The sequence below is a fragment of the Podarcis vaucheri genome (genome assembly GCF_965113315.1).
Source record: "Podarcis vaucheri genome assembly, chromosome: 2".
Lineage (NCBI taxonomy): Eukaryota > Metazoa > Chordata > Lepidosauria > Squamata > Lacertidae > Podarcis > Podarcis vaucheri.
Window position 1 is genome coordinate 113,876,952 of NC_138760.1, and position 22,547 is coordinate 113,899,498.

General features: G+C 51.5%; 1 protein-coding gene and 1 pseudogene across 2 annotated transcripts; both read right to left on the reverse strand.

Annotated features, from left to right (window-relative positions):
- Positions 1 to 1,363: 1,363 nt before the first annotated feature.
- LOC309525058 (carbohydrate sulfotransferase 6 pseudogene) lies at positions 1,364 to 3,480 on the reverse strand (annotated as a pseudogene). The gene has a single exon. The product of its transcript is annotated as a carbohydrate sulfotransferase 6 pseudogene (transcript).
- A 5,578-nt stretch (positions 3,481 to 9,058) lies between these two features.
- Positions 9,059 to 16,871, reverse strand: LOC309527507 (olfactory receptor 2G3-like; the record flags this gene model as incomplete). Its single annotated transcript, XM_082214333.1, has 2 exons — positions 16,704 to 16,871; positions 9,059 to 10,147 (listed from the first exon to the last, which is right to left on the reverse strand). Exon 2 carries the CDS (start codon positions 10,100 to 10,102, stop codon positions 9,059 to 9,061), a length of 1,044 nt encoding a protein of 347 aa, XP_082070459.1. The 5' UTR covers positions 10,103 to 10,147; positions 16,704 to 16,871.
- Between the last annotated feature and the right edge of the window lie 5,676 nt (positions 16,872 to 22,547).

A 22,547-nucleotide genomic window follows, 5' to 3' on the forward strand; every position in this document is an offset into this window, starting at 1 on the left:
AAAGTCTAATTAGATGGCTTTTGTCAGGGTTAGGGTTGGGAACAGTCAGTACTCATCGGCCCAACTGTTTACGCTGATCTTATATGGGCCTGTGAGAATGCTGGGAGGTCTCTTTCATATTAGTTCTTATACAAAAAGAAAAGGGGAGTCAGGCTGAGCCCTGACCAAAGTTTTACCAGGCTGGGGCCAAGGCCAAACAGGCCCTGGCCTTGGTTGAGGCCAGCCTAATCTCTCTGAGGCCTGGGATCTCCAAGGTGTTTTTATTTGAAGACCGTAAGGTCCTCCGTGGGGCGTACCAGGAGAGGCGGTCCTGTAGGTACGAGGGTCCTAGGCCATATAGGGCTTTAAAGGAAGCGGAAGAAGGGTGTGGCTCAGGAGGGCGTGTCCTGGGGAGAGTCCCAACGGCCAGACAGAGAAGCAGAGGGGGCCAAATCTAAGGTTCCCCATTCCTGCTTTAACAGGATCCTGAAGCACAGGAATTGAACAGGCCAGGCTTCCCCCACCCTCCCACCCCTTGTTCTCATGCCAGGGAAAGATTCAGCCGCTTGATTTCTCCAGATTAAAGTAGCCTATGACAACGTGGCAGAAACCTGAACATGGAGGCTGCAAGGGATGTTCTTCTGGAAAGCACCCAAATGTGGTTCTTCAGTTGTGTGTACATATAAGGGAGTCTCTCCTGTTTCGGAGTGCCTGCTTCAGTTTTGGAACCCGTTCAGTGTCAAGAGAGAGCAGCCAAACTACCCGTCACTAAGCTTTCCCTGGCAGGCTTCCTAAAGCAGCATGGGTTTAAGGGTTCTTCTGGCGAGCAAGGAAAGTAGCTACAGAAAGGAAGGAAGGAGCAGTTTCCCCAGAAGCCACTCCTTTCCATACGCTCCATAGGTTTGCATCCAATGAAGGAGGTGTTTTCTCTCCCGCTTGGCCTACTGCAACACGCTCTATGTGGGGCTACCTTTGAAGGTGACCCGGAAACTGCAACTAATCCAGAATGCGGCAGCTAGACTGGTGTCTGGTGATGGCCGCCAAGACCACATAACACCGGTCCTGAGAGACCTGCATTGGCTCCCAGTATGTTTCCGAGCACAATTCAAAGTGTTGGTGCTGACCTTTAAAGCCCTAAATGGCCTCGGTCCTATATACCTGAAGGAGCGTCTCCACCCCCATCGTTCTGCCCAGACACTGAGGTCCAGCTTTGAGGGCCTTCTGGCAGTTCCCTCACTGCAAGAAGTGAGGTTACAGGGAACCAGGCAGAGGGCCTTCCTGATAGTGGCACCCACCCTGTGGAATGACCTCCCATCAGATGTCAAGGAAATAAAAAGCTATCCGACTTTTAAAAGACATCTGAAGGCAGCTCTGTTCAGGGAAGCTTTTAATGTTTGAACTTTTATTCTGTTTTTATTGTTCTGTTGAAAGCCGCCCAGAGTGGTTGGGGAAACCCAGCCAGATGGGCCGGGTACAAATAAATAATACTAATACTAATAATTATTATTCCTACAGAAGCTCCTGCCACAATAAATATGTTAGGCTGGTCTTTAGATTGTCACAGAGATCTTGGCTTGCTCTTGTGATGGCAGAATTAGTGTGAAGGAAAAGAATCTGTATTTTCAACCATTCACCATCAATTAATGAGATGAGAACTTGTGTCTGAAAATGATTAGAAGGGAGAGAAGAATTTGGTGAAGTCTTTATGGGCGGGAGACAGGTTCTCACTTCCTCACCCTGTGCTTACCTTCCTCCTGAGATGACCAAGGGGTGTTCGCCAATGTTCTTTCTCCTATTCTGAAAATCATCTCATCAGCGTTCTGTGTTCGGCAGCCTTCCCAGGTGTTTGCGTTTTAGTTGAAAGGCTAGGGTGGAGGGGCTTTTTTAGATTAGGAAGTGCAGGCAGCCAGGGGGGCTGCAAGTGCTGGAGAAACCGGGGGGGGGGACACACACAACCCTCAGCCACCCACCTCCCAACAACAAGGTACCCTGGAAATCCCGCACCCACCAAAATGCGAATGGAATTTGCATGTGCCGTGAGTTAGAACCTCTTTCACAGAGGAATAAAACTTCAGAGGAAATTGGAGGACAGATTGCAGCACGTTAACATTGTAGAATATAGTGGGCATTCTTTGGGCAAATATCTCCAGAGACCCCCCCCCCCCAGTGTAAGGTGAGGCTGTGGGGTTCTATTTCACCCTTTCTCTTCTCCCTTGCATTATAGCCCATCTCCATGGGACTTAATTTTTTCCCCTGGGAAGGACAAGGTCTTTTGTCAAATCTCTCTGCTCCTCCTCTGATGCAGCTGGCTTGTAGCCAAAGACTTCCATGGCTTCCTTGCAGATGCCTTGAACGTCTTGCACCTCCTGGAAGCTGAGGTGCTTCCTCCAAGCTCGGGAAGCCACCTTGGCATTTTTCTGTATCTCCAAGGGGTCCACACTGGAGATGCCAGGCTTCTGGTCACTGTCGGCGGTGGACCAGTGAGTTATGTTATAGACCCAGGACTCGAGCCTATGGGAGGAAGTCAGGCCGGTGAACTGGTACCACTTGGCCAGGTGCTCCAGAGGGTCCCTCACCAGGTCTTCATACCGTGTCAGGAGGTATCGCCCCCTCAAGGCCGGAGGCATGCGGTGCAAGGCCGTGAGGTACATTTCGGCCTGGGCGCGGCAGACCCTGTGCATGACTCCAAGGATGCTGGGAGTGCTGTTGATGGCGTTGCCGATGACCAGGTCATCGGGGTGAAGAGATACGGCCTGGCGTGATGCGTACACGGCGCGAGGGTCCCTGACCAAGTGGATTACCCGGAGATGGAGGGAGGGATCTGTCAGGAGCGGGTAAAGCGCTTCCATCTGGAAGAAGCGGACGGCTTTCACCACCACGTGGCTGTAGGTGGCACAGGCCTCAGAAATCTTCTCAAAGGGCATTTGGCCACACCGGGACTCGCACTCCTTCACCCCGATGATGTCAGAGCGTCGGAAGGCCTCGCAGGCCGGAGGGGAGCAGAGCGCCCTGCTCATGGGCCACATGAAGAGCTGGTAGACCATGCTGGGCTCCTCGATGTAGGCAAGGAGGGCCCCCATGTCGCAGAGGAAGATGGAGCGCAGCAAGTCCCTCAGGGGCCCCTGGAGGAGTTCGGGGCTGGCCCAGGGCAGGCGATGCCACACGTGCTTGGCTGGCTCCATCATGTAGAAGACCGAGGGGTTCTGGCTGAAGAGCTGCCCTGCGAAGGTCGAGCCGGAGCGCCAGCTGGAAAGGATCAGCACATGGGTCTGGGTGGGAGCCGAGACTCCTTCCTGGGGCTTGAGCCTTCTCCAGGATGAGAACAAGAGCAGCAGCAGCAGCGCCGAGACAATGAGAAACTGGGCGGTGTTGATTCTGATGAGCATTTTTGCCGGTGGAAGAGAGGGACCTGGAGGTGAGAGGCGGAACAAGAGTTAGAGACATATGAAAGGGGGGGGGGCTTGCAACAAAAGGTTGCAGTGTGGAGTGCTTTGCATTTGGGGGATCAATCGATTTCACTCACCCCGCCCCAATTTTCCTCTTTGCCCTGCTCTGTCAGCCAACCAGCATTCCATGCACACTGAGCATGCTCAGTTTCCATTGGACTGTTTTGGGGTTCACCTTCTGTTTAGGTCAACAAAAGAGGTTTAAAGACTGTCTCAAGGCATATCTTAAAAAATGTAGTATATACACCGACAACTGGGAAACACTGGCCTGCGAGCGCTCCAGTTGGAGAACAACCTTTACCAAAGGTGTCATGGGCTTTGAAGACACTCGAACTCAGGATGAAAGGGAGAAACGTGCTAAGAGGAAGGCACGCTTGGCAAATCCACACCATGATCAACTCCTGCCCAGAAACCAATGTCCCCACTGTGGAAGGACGTGTGGATCCAGAATTGGCCTCCGCAGCCACTTTTGGAGTCATTGTTAAAACCGTGTTTATGGAAGACAATCTTACTTGGCTACTAGTGATCGCCGAAGCAGAGGCAGCAGCAGAAAGTGGTTTCTCTCTCCATTTTGAGCTAGGAGGGTTAACTAATCAACACATTTATGCCCAGTGACAGATACAGTGGTACAGGTTACAGACTCTGCTAACCCAGAAATAGTACCTCGGGTTAAGAACTTTGCTTCAGGATGAGAACAATTACCGCGTGGTGGCAACGGGAGGCCCTATTAGCTAAAGTGGTACCTCAGGTTAAGAACAGTTTCAGGTTAAGAACAGACCTCCAGAACGAATTAAGTTCTTAACCCGAGGTACCACTGTACATTGAAATGATTTCTGTGGCCACATCTCACTTTTGTCCCTAGGGGACATTTAAAAATAACATTATCAGTGCAGACCAGAATAGGACAATGAGATGGTTTTCTCTCTACCCTTTGGATATCTACATGTCTCTTCCTGTGTTCCCTCCTTCCAACAGTGTCAGCAGTAAACCACCCTGAGCATGTTGGAGCTTACTCTTTATTATCAAAAACAGGATCTACATGATCTCGTCTCTCTCCTGCTTAGACTTTTGAGTCCCCCCCCCAGCTAAAATAGTGCAGCAATGACTAAAGGTCTGTCCCTACTTTTCCTGGGATAGATAAGGGAGCCAGTTTTACCTTCTGTTGCAGCTGCCTCTACCTCTCTCAGATGGCTTTCGTTCCTGTTTGAAGAATGAAGCTCCCCTTGAAGAGGACTATTGCTTCCTTCTCTCCCTCTCTGTGTGCTCAAAGGGTGTGCTCAGCCCTGGAGGAAAATGATAATCTGGGGGCATGCAGGAAAAACAAACAAGGATGCTCCGGGCATCTTCAAAACAATGTCTGGAACAGCTACAAAAACAAAAAACAAAAAAACCCTATCAGTGTCACCCATAAAAGGAAGCATCTTGGTTTCTAATATCTAGAGCAGTGTTTCCCAAACGTTTTTGGGCAACGGCACACCTGTTTACCGGAAAAAAATCTCGCGGCACACCACCATTAAAGCCCCGCCCCGTGACGTCAGCGTGCAGCGTCACGCCGGGAGGGACACACAAAAGTGAAAGTTTTTTCCCTTCCCCTTGCCGGGGTGGGAGGAGGCAGCAGAGCGAGGGACTGAGGGACGGCGGCAGCTGAGGCGGCGGCGGCTGTTGTGGTGGTGGCGGCGATAGCGGGCGGAGGAGGAGCCGTCGCCGGGAGTTGCTGCTGCTGCTGTTGCTGCTGCTGCCCGGACATGCTGGCCTCCTCCTCCTCCGCTGTCTCGCGCTCCTCCCTTTTGCGCGCGCTGCCCCGCCGCTCGGCACCACCACCGCGGAGCCGCCCCCGGCTCGACGCGGATCCTCGCCGCCGCCGCCTCTCGCCGCCCGACTCGCCCGCCTCCCTCCCACGGCACACCAGCCGGTGTCTCACGGCACACTAGTGTGCCGCGGAACACTGGTTGGGAAACACTGATCTAGAGGGCCATGGGTTATAGGAACAATTCAATATTGGTCTTTCCTGCCCATCCTCTACATGCTCTCAGTCTAAGGTAAAGGTAAAGGGACCCCTGACCATTAGGTCCAGTCGTGACCGACTCTGGGGTTGCGGCGTTCATCTCACTTTATCGGCCGAGGGAGCCGGCGTACAGCTTCCGGGTCATGTGGCCAGCATGACTAAGCTGCTTCTGGCGAACCAAGCAGTGCACGGAAACGCTGTTTACCTTCCCGCCGGAGCGGTACCTATTTATCTACTTGCACTTTGACGTGCTTTTGAACTGCTAGGTTGGCAGGAGCAGGGACCAAGCAACGGGAGCTCACCCCGTCCCAGGGATTTGAACTGCCAACCTTCTGATCGGCAAGTCCTAGGCTCTGTGGTTTAACCCACAGCGCCACCCGCATCCCCCTCAGTCTAAGGTATCCAGGTGCGAAAGAGGACAAGGGGTTCCTGCACCTTTAGCAGTTGCGCAGAAGATTATTAAAGGTGCAAGAGTGCAGTTCTCGCTTTCGCATCTGGCCATCCTAGGTGGTTGCAGCTGGGGATGTCCAACGAAAAGAGAAACAGGAAACTTTGGACGCCTGCAGATTTGTCCCATATCCAGAATGGAAATCAATCGAGCAAATACAATTGGTATCTATTATTCAGACCTGAACCCGAGGTTCTCCCCGCCCCTACTTAAGAGCTGCGTTATCAGGGGACATTTTCTCCATCGCTCCATGCAGTCCTTGAAAGTGCTGGAGTTTTTCTGGGTACTTGTAGAAGTGCCAGCTCCCCTATGGATTCCCTGAAACTTTGCTGCAACACTCTCTGACTTTGTTACTTCTTGGCTCTCCCTTTGGGGCTCATCAAGAGACTCCCGCTTGCTAAAGAACTGAATGCTTGTTTACAGTCTCCGTTCTCATAAATAGCAAGCGGCATTAAGAAGAAACAGGGCTCTCCGGTGTTGCCATCCCCAACAGAGAGACACTAACAAGGCCCACTGTGCCACATGGTGGCAGTTAATGAGGAATGGTGGGGTGCAATGATGGCTTCCAGTAGGGACCAGGATCCCTTGGACAGCATTTTACTCCCAGCTCATTCAACCTTCTCTATAGACAGTGATGGCCTAAACAGACATGGCTCTGGAGACCTGTCATTGGACCGGCAACATCTCAGATATTAATTTAATAGGAGAAGAGACATTGGGGATATGTTTGTTAACTCCTTCCTGTTGTGCTGTTTCTGCAGCCTAAATCGCCATTGTTGATGCTGCAGATACCCGTCTTTTTAGTCCATGGAGCTGTTTAGATCAGTGAAGTAAAGGAGGGCAAGAATGGGCAATCTCTAGTCCCCCCCCCCCACTTGTTGAAGGCCACGTTCATGCAGGGCCCACATGCCACAGAATCATCGAATTATGCAGTTGGAAGGAACTCTGAGTGTCATCCTAGCCTAACCCTCTGGAACGCAGGAATCTCAACCAAAGCATCCATGACAGGTGGCCATCAAACCTCCACTTTGAAACCTCCAAGGAAGGAGAGGCCACCACCTCCTGAGTAGCCTACAGTCTTTTAGGCGCCATACTTAAAATCATTTTACACCCTTGGGCTTTTGGCAGCTTATGATATGTCTGGGGTCCTAAGACTGTGGCCTTTGTATGTGTTTCCTAAGGAGATGCTGGAGATATTTAAATGCACCTCCTCAAACTGGAGGAGCGGGGAGGGGGGAGAAACCTGGCAGATGAAAGTCAAAGCACTTACAAATGGCTTGTTTTGTTGAGCCTTCATCCTGCTTTATTTGCAGGGAGATTAGACCATGTTGGCTATTTAGTGAGCATTCATCCTGATTTGTTTGCCGGGAGGTCAGATGATGCTGTGTCAAAGCAAGTGTTAATCCACATTTCTCCATTTGCCTTTCCAAATCTGTCAGATGATGATGTGGTTGCTCGAGAGCAAACAGGCAAGACTCCGACCTGCCTTTTCCAGGCTTTATTCTTAGTGCAAAATATTTACAGTGAAGAGCGTCACAGGTTCATGTCTGGCTCAGTCGCTAGCAGAATCTGGGAGTGGTCTGTCCTTGTACCTCCCCCAGCATAACAGTCGCTTAATCCCCAACCTTCTCCTCCCCTCCCTGCGCCGAAACCTACTGCGCAGAGTGGGCACTGGCAAATGGGTGCTTCCCTTCTCTCCAGCTTGCTCAGGGTCAGTGTTGAGGCTCTCCCTAGCACCCCCTGGTCCCTCCTCCCCGCTGGAGGTGGGGCTTTCCTCCTCACCAGAGGAGGAACTGCTTCGCAAGACTTTTGGAGGGTCCCTATAACACAACTGCCCTTCAACCTCTCGCGTCTGGGCTGATGGCAGTTCCCTGACAAATCCATTCTGGGTTTCCTTATGGACTCTGGAGCAAATTAGTGGGGAGATGAAAGGGAGGGGAGTTTTGTTGCGCAAGCGGAAATCCTTGCACAAACGGAACAGGGTGGTTGGCGACGACCCCATAGAGTTCCCTAAATGCAACACATTGCAGTTATAACTATGGTGCTGCTTCCAGATGGATGTTTACCACGGGATGGGTGCTTCTCATCTATGCTTTGAAGTGTAAGGTAAAGGTAAAGGGACCCCTGACCATTAGGTCCAGTCATGGCCGACTCTGGGGTTGCAGCGCTCATCTCACTTTATTGGCCGAGGGAGCCGGCGTACAGCTTCCGGGTCATGTGGCCAGCATGACTAAGCCGCTTCTGGTGAACCAGAGCAGCGCACGGAAATGCTGTTTACCTTCCCACCTATTTATCTACTTGCACTTTGATGTGCTTTCAAACTGCTAGGTTGGCAGGAGCAGGGACCAAGCAACGGGAGCTCACCCCATTGCGGGGATTCGAACCACCAGCCTTCTGATCGGCAAGTCCTAGGCTCTGTGGAGAACTGCAAGTCCAGTTACAGAGGTTCAGCTGAGGCTGTTGCCACCATGTGGCAGAATGAAATGACTGCTGGTTGTCAGGGGCAGGACTGAGGAGGAATGGTGGGGGCCGACCCCCTTCTCCGGAACCTTCCCAAGGGCAGGAAGACAGTATTGATTTAGAACAGTGGTTTGCAGAGGGGCACAGTCCAGAGGGGGAAAGCTGGGAAATACTGGGTGAGGAACAGCTAGAAGAGGAAACACCAGGAGAGAGAGCTGGCAGATCCAGTGTTCTTGGAAAGTGTTCTTGGAAAGCATTCCTGATCCGCCCCCACCCCCTTTGCCTAAGACTAGACAGGCGTTGAACCAGTTGGGGAACCAGCAAGAGAATAAGGATCGGGTTCCAGGGAGTGGTGGTGGATCAATGATAAGTGGACAGAGAAGAAGACTGGGAGGAGGAAGTATCAGAAGCTGAAGAGGTAACAGGGCTTAGTGAACAGGGGCAATAAATGCTGGGAATGCCAAGTTGAGAATTTGGAGATCTTTGGGTTTGGGGTAGAGGACTGCTGAACTCAAGTCCTGCATGTTGCCTTCCCACAAACATATGGTTGCCTCATAGAACTTCCTAGAAGGACTTTAATCGCAATACACAATCCAGCCTAATTCATTGGATCCAACTGTGGGTGGTACAAAATAAATAGGAAGCTTTGTACTGTAAACAGCTCCAAGCAAGTCATCAACAAGGAATCTTTATTTTTAAAAAGAAAAATAGCAGAACCTCTTAATGAAGCCGGGTGCGTTTCTTCCGCTTCATTACTCTTCTCAGAGCTTTGTGTACCTCTTTGTTCCTCAGCGTATAGATTAGTGGATTAAACATGGTGACAACAAATGTATAGAAAAGGGAAACCATCTTGCCCTGATCCCGGGAGTAGTTGGACGGGGGCTGGAGGTAACTGAAAATGGCCGTCCCATAAAACAGGGACACCACGATTAAGTGGGAGGCACAGGTGTTGAAGGCCTTTTGCCTGCCCTCCGCTGAGCGGATTGCCAGCGCAGCAACTACAATGTAGCTGTATGAGACCATAATGAGTCCTAATGGTACTACAAGGAACACTACACTGGAAGCAAAGAGCACAGCCTCATTGAGAGAGGTGTCAACACAGGCCAACTTGATTAAGGCTGGCACCTCGCAGAAAAAGTGATCCACCCGGTTTTGTCCACACCGCGGGAGGCGAAGAGTCATCACCGTCTCCACCACTGAGGTGGTTAAGCCACTAATCCAGGAGACGGCAGCCATTTTGAAGCATAGGGATTGGCTCATAATGGCACCGTAGCGCAGCGGGTGGCAAATGGCAGCATAGCGGTCGTAGGCCATGAAAGCCAAAAGAATACATTCTGTGGAGCCCAGAGCAAGGAAGATGTAGAGCTGGGCCACACAGGCACCATAACTGATGGTCTTGCTTTTCCTCCAGAAGTTCACCAGCATGTGAGGGCCCACACTGGTGGTGAAGCAAAGATCAAGGACAGAGAGATTGGTGAGGAAGAAATACATGGGGGTGTGGAGGTGGGGGTCCAGCCACGACACCACAATGATGGTCGTGTTGCCTAGCAGGGTCATCGTGTAGCAGATCAGGACAAGACCAAAGAGAAACATCTCCAAGTGTGGGCGGTCAGCCATTCCCAATAACACAAATTCTGCTTGGTAACTCTGGTTACCTTCTTCCCATACTGCTCCCCCGTACATTATCTGGAATAAGATACAAAAACAGTAACAAAAGACCATTTCAAAATGGAAACTGGTATAAGCAGCTGACACAAGAGCCATAGTGACACATTTCTAAGACCGAGGACTCAAATAACAGTATGAATACTGTCAGGGGTTCAGGAGCAGAGGCGAGGGCAAGGGAGGAAACAGAGAGCGAGGGGGAGGAGGCAGAAGAAAGGATGAGTGATGACGACGACCCGAGATCTCCGAGCCTTTCCAGTGAATCAGAAGATTCACAAAAAGGAGCACCAGTGGCCAGGGCAAGGGGGGAGACCAGGAAGAAAGAGCCAGAGGGGACTCAGAGGGGAGCAGTTGGAGATCGGGACCAACGTCACCGCCAGAGAGTAGGAAAGAGGAAGAGCGCCAGGGAGCAAGCGCTGGCAGCTCGCAACAGGAGGGAGGGCATGAGTCAGGAGTGGCCACACCTTCATCGGGGAGCGAAGTGACGGTTAGACGGAAAGTGGAAGGTTGGGCGCGCGCGCCAAGTTCAAATGCACAGGAAGGTGGCGCAGTAGGCAGCCCGGAAAGGGAGCCAGGTCCTAAAGCCCGGCGCAAGGAGACAGGAGAGTCAGGGGGGTCAGCGTCAGAAGAATCCCGGAAGGAAGAGACCCAGGGGGGCAGAGGGACCCAGAGGAGAACTGTCAGGCGGAAAAGGTGGAGCAGGGCTAGGATATTAAGTTGGTGCGCAAGGGGCGGAGACTCAGACGGAGCTTCGCCGATCTAAGCATAAGACGTAGGGTTGCACGCAGCAGCTCGAGAATGGAGACTGTAACTCAATAAAGACTTTTATTTAACGATCGCTGGCTAGCGTGATCCTCTGTGAGCTAGGATCCGGAAGTAACCCTGACAGTAAGCTCCGTCTCATCAAATTGTGGGCATCCACGGCCTCGCGGAGAGGAGGGAAAGCGGGTGCCTACAAGAGAGCTCACGAACGGCAGACAATATGACGGCCGAACAGCAAATAACGGAACTCAGAGAAGCAGTTTCACGACTGAATGCCGAGGCGCTGGCGTCCAGGAAGAGAGAGGAGGAAGCAGCTGCCGCCTACAGGGATCTCCAGGTCAGGTTGGACGTGCTTACGAAGCAAGGGCAACAGACACCCAAATCAGAGGGGATTGGGTTGGGGAGACGCACAGGCGGTCTAGTCTCGCACTTCGATGGGAATTTGCAACAGTACCCCAACTTTAGAGCAGATGTAATGTGTGCACTGCAACTACTGCACAAAGACTTTAGAGATGAACAAGAGAAAGTGGGGTTCATCATGTCCCATTTGCATGGAGACGCAAAAGCATGGCTGCGCAATTTGTGGAGAGATAAGGATCCTGCGCTCCAAAATGCGGACGCCTTTATTAAAGCGATGGATGGCTGTTTTTTATCAAGCATTGACGTGGATCTTGCCCAAAAGGAGGTGCATGGACTAAGGCAAGGGAGGGCCAGCGTAAGGCAGTATCATGCCCGCTTTTTCGCTTTGGTCAGTGCCCTGGAATGGGACAGAGATTCGGCTCCTGTCAGAGACCTTTTTTGGGAGGGCTTGCACAACTCGGTTAAAGATGAGATTGCGAGGGGGGAGAGACCCCGGACCACGCAGGAGATCGTTCAGAGGGCGCTGGCGGTGGGGGTGCGGCTGGAAGAACGTCCGTGGAGCAGGGACGAAGGGCGCAGCGGGCGCGAACCAGCCAGGGGCTCCTCCTTCCTTCCCAGAGAAGCAGCGCGTGCGCAATCCACGCCTCCAACAGGGGGAGGGGTGGAACCGATGGAGGTTGGGAGTGCAAGGGCTCAGTCAGCAGCCAGAGCCCTAGCATCGGCAGCAGTGAAAGCGAAGCCTCCTAGAGGGAACAGGAAGTGTTATATCTGCAAGGATCCAGGGCATATGGCGAAAGAGTGTCCCCGGAGGCTCCACAAGCACACTGCAGCCTCAGCAATGGTGACTGCAGCAACGCAGCACGGAGAACCACAGCAGGGAAACGACGATGTCTGGCTGGAGGAAGAGGCACTGGGGCCCAGCCAGACGTGTCAGTGAAGCAGTCCCCAGAGAGTTTACCGCCCATGGACCCCCTCCCGCCCAAGCCAGTAGTGAGGCTCACCGCATCGCTCCAGCTACCCAATGGAATCACCATGGACGTGCCAATCACCGTCGACTCGGGAAGCAATGCAGACTTCATAGGGCAGGACTTTGTCGACCGGCACGCTATACAGTTGCTGCCTGCCACGCTGCCCCTGCAGGTTGTCACGGTGGATGGCAGGGAGCTGTTAGGGGGGCAAGTGGTGAAGCAGACGCTACCTATGGTGCTGCGGCTTGGAAATCACAGGGAAATCATCAGCTTCAACGTCACTCAACTCTCGGACACGCCTATTGTATTGGGCATGAGTTGGCTGGACAAGCACAGCCCGACGCTGGCTTGGTACCAGAGGCAGCTGACCTTCGGCTCTTCCTTTTGTGCTGAACACTGCATCATGCCCCAGCAGGAAGGGGAGCAAGAGGAGTCACAGATGCTGCTAGGCACGCTGCAAGCGATTCCCCACAAGTACGCAGAATTTTTGGAGGTTTTCTGCGAGAAGGAGGCAGACAAGCTACCCCCCCACAGACCATATGACTGCAAAATTGACCTGCTGCCGGGGGCGGCGCTGCCCAAAGGGAAGCTGTATTCCATGTCTGAAGACGAACTGCAGGAACTCAAAGAGTTCATAGATCATAATTTGAAGCGCGGTTTCATCCGAGAGTCCCAGGCAGCGGGGGGCAGTCCTGTATTCTTTGTGAAGAAGCGAGACACGCCCCAAAAAAGACTCGTAGTGGACTACCGCATTTTGAACAGTGTCACCAAGCCATCGGACTTCCCCATGCCCCGAATCGACGACCTCCTCGCAAAAGTACGCAAGGGCAGCGTGTTCACCAAGTTGGACCTGCGAGGGGCGTACAACCTCATTCGCATGCGGGAGGGAGATGAGTGGAAGACAGCCATGTTCACGCCCCTGGGCACCTACGAATATAGAGTTATGCCTTTTGGATTGCAAAATGGCTCCCACGTTTTTCAAGCTTTCATGCATCACGTGTTGGCGGGGCTCCTCTACAAGACGTGCGTCTGTTTCTTGGATGACATCCTGATCTTTTCGGAATCGCAGCAGGAGCATGACAGACACGTCAGGGAAGTGCTGAGCAGGCTCCAGCAACATAGGCTTTACGCCAAGCTGGAGAAGTGCCAATTCGACGTGACGGAGGTGGATTTCCTGGGCTACAAGTTGTCTGACAAGGGGCTCGCCATGGACAGCGCCAAGGTTCGAGCGGTGTTGGATTGGAAAAGCCCACGCAACCGGAAGGAGGTCCAACGGTTTGTCGGCTTCGCGAACTTCTATCGCAAGTTCATCAAAGGCTTCGCTATGCAGACAGCGGCCATCACGGACACGCTCAGTTCCAAGAAAAAGAAGTTCATCTGGACAGCGCAGGCGGAGCAGTCTTTTCAGGCACTCAAGCGTCTTTTCGCGTCGGAGGAACAGCTGCTTCATGTCGACCCCAGCAGGCCGATGAGAGTTGAAACAGACGCCTCGGACAGGGCCGTCGGAGCAGTCCTGCTGCAGAAGGACCCGCAGGGGGTTTGGAGGCCCGGAGCGTTTTACTCCAGGAAGCTCAGCAAGTCCGAACAGAACTACACCATCTGGGACAGGGAGTTGCTGGCTATTCATGCAGCGTTCAAAGCATGGAGGCACTTCCTGATTGGAGCCAAGCACACGGTGCAGGTCTGCACGGACCACAAGAATCTGGAGCACTGGCGCACGGCACAGTTCCTGAACCAGAGGCAGATACGTTGGGCTGAGTTCTTTGCGAACTTCGACTTCCGGATAGAGTATGTCCCGGGGGACACCAACATCATGGCGGACGCGCTCTCCCGTAAGCCACAGTATCTGGAGGATGCCACGCCAGCGGCCGCCATGCACATCTTCGCACCAACAGTGTGGGCGTGCGCTGCGGCGACAGTGGACCTGGAGGCGGTGCGACGAGCGTTGCAGAATGACTCCTTCGCGCAAGCAAAGATGGCAGAGATGCAAAGGGGCACGGCAGCGACCGACGGGTTCCAGCTGAGAGATGGATTGCTCATCCGCAAAGGGGCCATCTACGTGCCGGGAGACGAACTTCGCGCCAAGGTACTGCATCAGCTGCACGACGCGCCCACTGCCGGGCACTTTGGCAAGGAGAAGACGGTGGAATTAGTCGCCAGGGATTTCTGGTGGCCCGGAATGAGAGGGGAGGTCGCGGACTATGTGGCGAGGTGCGACACCTGCCAGAGGGCCAAACCAGTGCACAGACCGCCGGCCGGACTGTTGGAACCGCTGCAAACTCCGGTCGAACCATGGGAGAGAGTGGCCCTGGACTTTGTCACGGATCTGCCCAGCTCGAGGGGCAAGACGGCCGTGCTGGTGGTGGTGGACTTGTTCTCCAAGATGGCACATTTCATCCCGTGTGCGAAGGTGGCCACGGCGGAACAAACCGCCAAACTGTTCATAGACCACGTGTTCAAGGTTCACGGTCTGCCACGGTCTATTCTGTCCGACCGCGGGCGGCAGTTCATCTCGAATTTCTGGCAGAAGCTGATGGGCTTCCTAAACGTCAAGATCAACCTGGCGTCGGCGAGACACCCGCAGACCAACGGGCAAGCGGAGCGGATCAATGCCATCATGCAGCAGTACCTGAGATGCTATGCGAATCAACAGCCTGCGACGTGGGTGGATTACCTGCCGCTCGCCGAGTTCGCCTACAACAACACGAAGCACGTGTCCACGGGGGTCACGCCGTTCTTCGCCAACAACGGGAGGCACCCCAGAACCTTCCCGGGACTGGAAAGACTGGTGGAGGGGGAGCCGCAGACAGCAGATGCGTTCGCGTCGGAGTTGCAGGAGGTCCACGATCAGCTGCGGCGGCACCTGGAGCTGGCCAAACACGCATACAAGGTGCAGGCAGACAAACACAGAAGGGTTGGCGAAGAGATCCATGTGGGAGACTGGGTCTGGTTAGCAGCCCACGCAGTGCCGGCCAGGTCGTTGGCCAAGAAGAAACTAGGGCATAAGCAACTGGGGCCCTACCAAGTCGAAGAGCAGGTCAACCCGGTGGCCTTCAGGCTGGCGCTTCCGGAGGGTTCCAGAATGCATCCGGTGTTCCACAGATTGGTGCTCACTCCCTACAAGGCACCGCACAGGTTTCAGGAACCCGGAACGGCGCCGAGTCCGCTCCGAGAGGGAACCAGGCAACGGGGAGTGGCACAGGAGGTGCGCCTCAACGAAGTCACGGAGATTTTGGACTCCAGATGGGGGGAAGAGGGGGTAGAATACCTTCTCGCTAAGGAGGGCACCCCGGCCAGTGCCAACAGCTGGGTGCCGGGCTACGCTTTAGATGAACCTCTGCTCAAGGAAGAGTTTCATGCCCTCTTCCCCCATAGGCCAATGCCAGCGGACTTTTTCGACGACTGGCTTTTCACGCCCACGCTTTCAGCCAGCACGTTCCGGGGGTTCGACTCGGATGAGGAACCGACACGAGACGCCCGTTCCCCGGAGGGGTCGCCCTCGGGATCTGCTTCAGAACCCTCGTATTGGTGGGATGATCGACCGGAGGAGCAGTGGCGCAGGAAGTGGCTGGAGGGTCCAGGACGAGCAACGCCTCCAGAAGGAAGCGAGGGAGAGACGGACATGGACGTTTTCGGGGACGACCAGGGTCTCGAGCACGGCGGCACAGAGATGGAAGTAGAGGTGACCGTCGTCGACGAGAGCAGGGAGGAAGAACCGGAAGACTTCGGATGGAGGCCCGCCACGGGAAGCGAACTGTACCCGACATTCGTCCCTTTGACACTGCAGCACCCAGTTCCCGCACCGGAAGGAGGGGAGGGGGGAAGAGGGGGCTTCGAGGGGGGGATGGATGTCAGGGGTTCAGGAGCAGAGGCGAGGGCAAGGGAGGAAACAGAGAGCGAGGGGGAGGAGGCAGAAGAAAGGATGAGTGATGACGATGACCCGAGATCTCCGAGCCTTTCCAGTGAATCAGAAGATTCACAAAAAGGAGCACCAGTGGCCAGGGCAAGGGGGGAGACTAGGGGGACACCCCAGGAAGAAAGAGCCAGAGGGGACTCAGAGGGGAGCAGTTGGAGATCGGGACCAACGTCACCGCCAGAGAGTAGGAAAGAGGAAGAGCGCCAGGGAGCAAGCGCTGGCAGCTCGCAACAGGAGGGAGGGCATGAGTCAGGAGTGGCCACACCTTCATCGGGGAGCGAAGTGACGGTTAGACGGAAAGTGGAAGGTTGGGCGCGCGCGCCAAGTTCAAATGCACAGGAAGGTGGCGCAGTAGGCAGCCCGGAAAGGGAGCCAGGTCCTAAAGCCCGGCGCAAGGAGACTGGAGAGTCAGGGGGGTCAGCGTCAGAAGAATCCCGGAAGGAAGAGACCCAGGGGGGCAGAGGGACCCAGAGGAGAACTGTCAGGCAGAAAAGGTGGAGCAGGGCTAGGATATTAAGTTGGTGCGCAAGGGGCGGAGACTCAGACGGAGCTTCGCCGATCTAAGCATAAGACGTAGGGTTGCACGCAGCAGCTCGAGAATGGAGACTGTAACTCAATAAAGACTTTTATTTAACGATCGCTGGCTAGCGTGATCCTCTGTGAGCTAGGATCCGGAAGTAACCCTGACAAATACGATCCAGGAATCACACACATGAGGAAGGAACACATGCTACACTTGATTCGTACAGGGGTGAGGAACCTTAACCCTCCTGACATTCCTGAACCACAGCCTCCATCAGTCCTGAAAGCATAGCCAATGAATAGCAAGGGATGATGGGAGTTGTCTTTTAGAAACATCTTGAATCCCACATGTTCTGGTTCAGTTTCTACACAAAGGACCAATTTAGGAAGGTGGTGCTTGGAGAGGCTACTGCTCAGTTCACCCCACCTTGCTATAGCAATGTTTGAGAAAAACAACCCGGCACGCAGCTCTCCAGAGGTTCTGTATGTCTTCTGTTAGGTCTACGTACCCTGCTCTTCGTTGTCTTAACTGTTTTCACTTGGCTGGGATGTGCCCTTGATCTCTACTGGGTGGAAACTAGACACATATAAAATTTTTTGCGAAAATGCTTTTTTAAAAAACAAGTTTTTAAAAATATATGGAATTTGCCATAGCTCACCATCGCCATCTAGAGTCGCATTTGTATAATGCACTTTAAAGGTAAAGGGACCCCTGACCATTAGGTCCAGTCATGGCCGACTCTGGGGTTGCAGCGCTCATCTCGCTTAATTGGCCAAGGGAGCCGGCGTACAGCTTCCGGGTCATGTGGCCAGCATGACTAAGCCGCTTCTGGAGAACCAGAGCAGCGCACGGAAACGCCGTTTACCTTCCCGCCGGAGCGGTACCTATTTATCTTTCACTTTGACGTGCTTTTGAACTGCTAGGTTGGCAGGAACAGGGACCAAGCAACGGGAGCTTACCACGTCACGGGGATTCGAACCACCAACCTTCTGATCAGCAAGTCCTAGGCTCTGTGGTTTAACCCTCCAGTGCCACCGGCGTCCGTAATGCACTTTACAACACCCTTAAAACGTTTTATTTGCAGCTGTATAGCTGAGTCCCTCTTGCTACTTGCTTGCCTGGATTGAGGCATTTGCTCTGTTCTAGCAGGGCTGTTACTATGTTTTAATGTGGTTACTCCAGCTTTTTCTAGCACAGCGATAGCCAACATGGTGCCCTTCAGATATGATTCAACTCCAACTCCCACAACCGCCAGCAAGCAGGGCCAATAGTCAAGGATGATGGAAGTTGTAGGACTAGTGCAGTATCATTGGTTTCATTTTTTTTTTATGGTGTTAATTGTTTGGTCTAATGTGCTACTGTTGTAAACATATCTAACAGCAGTATATAAATATATATATTTCATAAAGAAATAAATATGTGCTAAATGGTGATTTTTTAAAACGCACCAGAGAAGTTTAGTTAGTACAAAATGAAGCAGGTACATTGCTGACAGGAATCCAGAAACTGTGAGTTAGGCATACCTGTTTTAAATAGAGGAAGGAAGGAAGGAAATAGTAAAATATTGTTTGGCTCTGAACTGGACATCTTGGGGTCAGATTACAAAGCTTACTGAAAAAGACAAGGTATTGTGTTAAAGTAAAGAATAAAAATTCCCAGTTAAAATCTATTAGAATGAAATAAACTACCCGTGATCATATGCTAATATATGAACATACAATCAACAACATTTTAAATTGTGTAATAGTATTCTGGTTTCCAGATCTCAGAAAGAACGTAGACTTCAAAGAGGTAAAAAAAAGAAGAAGACAAAATATGGAAACTTAAAATGATCCGTCACTGAAGGCTTTTCCTACTAAAAAGATCTAAAAAGAAATGGGTTCCTTTTAGTTTAGGAAAGCTTAAGAGATTATTAATGACCTGACTACGTATTAGCTGCAAACTCAAGTAACAGAAACACAAAGGTCCTTTTGTTTGTTTGTTTAAAGGGAAACTTCAGAAGGGAGCATTTTGCAATAAAGATGCTCAATCAGTGTTCCACCTGAAGCTTCAAAATCCTCTCTCCAGAGGCTTTTCCAGGCAGGAGGAACAGTGAAGAAGTGTGGCTGGGCTAAGATAGTACAAGACCGCCTAGCCTCAAAAAACCTGACAACAGATATCTTTGTATTACCTGGAATTAAAAGACTGCTATTGGATTTATAAACAGGATAACGAGCAAGACCTATCTTTAACCCATATCTCAAAAATTTCCTACTGGTACCACTTTCTGAAATCTAGCCATGTTGTTGTTTAGTTGTTTAGTCGTGTCCGACTCTTCGTGACCCCATGGACCAGAGCACACCAGGCACTCCTGTCTTCCACTGCCTCCCGCAGTTTGGTCAAAAAATCTAGCCATAGGTAAAGGTAAAGTGACCCCTGACTGTTAGGTCCAGTCGTGGCTGACTCTGGGGTTGCGGCACTCATCTCGCTTTACTGGCCGAGGGAGCCAGCGTACAGCTTCTGGGTCATGTGGCCAGCATGACTAAGCCGCTTCTGGCGAACCAGAGCAGCACACTGAAACGCCGTTTACCTTCCCGCCAGAGCCGTACCTATTTATCTACTTGCACTTCGCGCTTTCAAATTGCTATGTTGGCAGGAGCTGGGACAGAGCAACAGGAGCTCACCCTGTTGCAAGGATTCGAACTGCCGACCCTCTGATTGGCAAGCCCTAGGCTCTTACCTTTGCCTCCCTGAGAACAGCATTTACAGCCCTCCATTTTCAAACAATGCCCACCTCAGTCTTAGATGGAAGATATAGGACTGTCCCAAGGCATCTAAGATTTTGTATTTGCGGGTCAGGTGAAGTAGAAGATCTCCCCAATTATATACTCCATTGTAGCTCAATCCAAACCCCAGAAAGAGATTTTTGGTACAGCTGCTGGCTCTGCTACAGGGACAGACCCCTGAAGTGAAAATATGCCAGCTCTTATCTGACTGTGATCCGCTTGTCACATATAAAACAGCCTTATTTGCTAAAGCCGCTAAAAGTATTTGTGCTATTTTCATTAAAGACAGTGCTGTAGACTGTGCAGGGATTCATTGATTTGGTTTATTGCAAATACAGTGGTACCTTGGTTTGCAAATAGCCTAGTTTACAACCATTTTGGATTACGACCAAGTCAAACTCAGAAGTGCGCGTCCCGGTTTGTGAACTTTTTTTTTGCATTACAAACAATTTTTTCGGTTTACAAACAATTTTGGGGGGATTATGAACAACTTTTTTTGGAGACCCCATTGGCGAAAACATGCCTTGGGTTACGAACTGTTTTGGTTTACGAATGGACCTCTGGAACGGATTATGGTCATAAACCAAGGTACCACTGTATATACATTCCGGATCTCTTTTAACAGGTTTTATTTTTATTCTATTTGTTGGATCTATAATTGGATTGTGATGGCTTTTAGCTAAATACAATAAAGTGTTGTTGTTCATTTCCAGGCATATGCCTCAAAAATATGGGGGTGAGAAACTTGGGGGGGAGGGGAGACAAGAAATCAAATAACTCACCAAAGTATTGTGAAAAGTGCTACAGTACATCCCATGAATCGAGAACACTGAATATGTAATCTCTGCTCTTTATTTTGTTTCATTTTATAGCTGTTCTTTTCTTCATTTCACATTCATCCATTCTATAATTTATGGCCCCTTTATTTCTCAAGTAGACACTCCTCACACTAACTCACCCCTGTCTCCGTAAGAAGCACACTCATTATGCCTAGGCCAGTTTTGCACACTGGCAAATTATCTCTATTTATTTAAAATGCATATACCCTGCACTGCATTCTGAGATCTCTGGGCAGGGGACAATAAGACATAATCTGTTTGCGATAAATAAAATTAGCATAAGCCATTAATCTCATGGAGTCGTCCATAGGTTGGTCTCTTGGTCTGCTACGAGGGTCTTTGATAGGGAAGCAGGTTCCTCAACCCTGGGCCCCTGAAACTCTTACAGCACTGACTGTGGATGGTGTTCTGTAGACCAGAGATGGGCCAATGTGGCCACGAGGCTGCAGTGAGGAAGACACCCTGAGGAGATATGTGAACCAAGGAAGACAGGAAACTGCCTTATACAAAGTTAGAGCATTAGTCCACCTATCTCAGAACTATGCCGACGGGCAGCAGCTGTCCATGACTGCAGGCATGTTTTTGCCAAGCCCTTTCTGGAGATGGCAGGCAGAGCATGGAAGAGGAGTGGTGCGGGAGTTGAGGGGAGTTGTTCAAAACGCTGGGAAAGGCTGCTTTACACCTTTCTATTCTGTCTGTGCAGAAGGAGCTGAAGCAGGTGGAGGTTGAAAGGGAATAAATGAAAAGTCTTTAAAAAGTGGAAAGAGCATTAACATTTTTGGGTGTCAAGGGGAGGGGGTAAAGGGACAGAACAGGAGACAGGTGGAGGCAGCGGAACACAACGGCATACGTTTGGAATCAGCTACATCATGTTTAATGTAAAGGATGGGGGTGGGAAGGAAAGGATTTCCCCCATCAATGCTTACCTTGGTTTGTTGTTGTTGTTTAGTCGTTTAGTCGTGTCCGACTCTTCGTGACCCCATGGACCAGAGCTCGCCTTGGTTAGTCTGCCTCATTCAGCCTTGACTCTTCTGGCTTAGCATCATCTCTCATAGTATCTGCATACTTCTGGACATATACATGGGCACCCTAGCATGGTTGCTCTAACTTGAAAGGGGCCCGGTGGGGTCAGGGGAACTTATTTTATGATTCCTTCCTGAAGGAGGACGACGAAGCTGCCTCCCCACTTTTCAGCAGCTCTCTGATGGCGTCCCAGAAGGACCAGAGCTCAGACTGAATAATTAGGGGAAAGCTACATCTTACACTGCAGCAATGAGCAAGGAAGCCTCAGAGATCCCTCCTCCGCACAATTTCCTCAGGAGAGGGTGCCTTGCACCAGAGAAGGGATGGGAGGGAAAGGACTACTTCACCCCTTAAGGAAAAGGGAGGAAGAATGTCTCTGCCGTCTTTGAACCAACAAGCAATGTGGACACTTAGAAAGTTGCTTGAAGAAATTTATTTTATTGCTTATTAATATTCAGAGTAGTCCAAATTGCTGTTTGGAAATGTGGAGAGGTGTAGCAGTTAGAGAACAGGATTTGGTCCAAGGGAACATCTGGGTTCATGTCACCACTCAGTCACAAAATTCACTAGGACAAAGGTTTTTGACTTCCCTGCTCCCTTGAGCAACTACTACACCCCTGTGGGGCTCAGCAGCCCAGTTATGTCACCCCTTGCCTGCAGAGCTGGCAGCCTCTCACCCTTTTTCAAACACCCTCCCTTGTGGAGGGCTCCCTCAGCCTCCTCTCCTCTCCCCTCTCTTTGGGAATCCTATGGACAGCCGCTGCTGGCGCCCCAGTTTCTGAGCTGTCCTCCCTCCCCAAAGAGAGGCGCCTCCTAGAGGCATCATTCGCCAGGGTAGCTTGCACCCAGGGCTGCTGCAATAAACAGCTGTGCAAGCCTTTGAGAGGCAGAGACGTGAGAGGGCATCAGAGGAGGGAGTGAAGGAAAGAGAGACAGAGGCCAATGTTGCCCACAGAACCTCTGACCCTCATTCAAGACACCCCAGGGTGTCATGGCACACTGGTTGAAAACCATTGCGCTAGGAGATGATTCACATCAGGGTTCCTTCCCCCTCTTCCATTGCTTCTCTCCTTGCAATGCATAAGGCACAGTTCACTCCCCCCCTTGTGTTGATCCTGCTACTCAGAGCCCTTCCAGTTATTTTCTATTGTTCTTCAACACGTTCCTGACACAATAATTGTGCGTTAGTGTCGGATTTATTCTGCTTTAGTTTGTTCTACGATGCCTCCTTGGTGCTGCCACATTATTAATTCTCATTATAGGCTAATTTGTTGGATTATTGTGTGGGTGATGACAAAAAAAGCAGCTTTGCGTAAGTGATTACTGTCATAGAAGTGATTTTATTGAAGGGTTTTTATTATTATTAAAATATATTGTGGAGCCTCTGA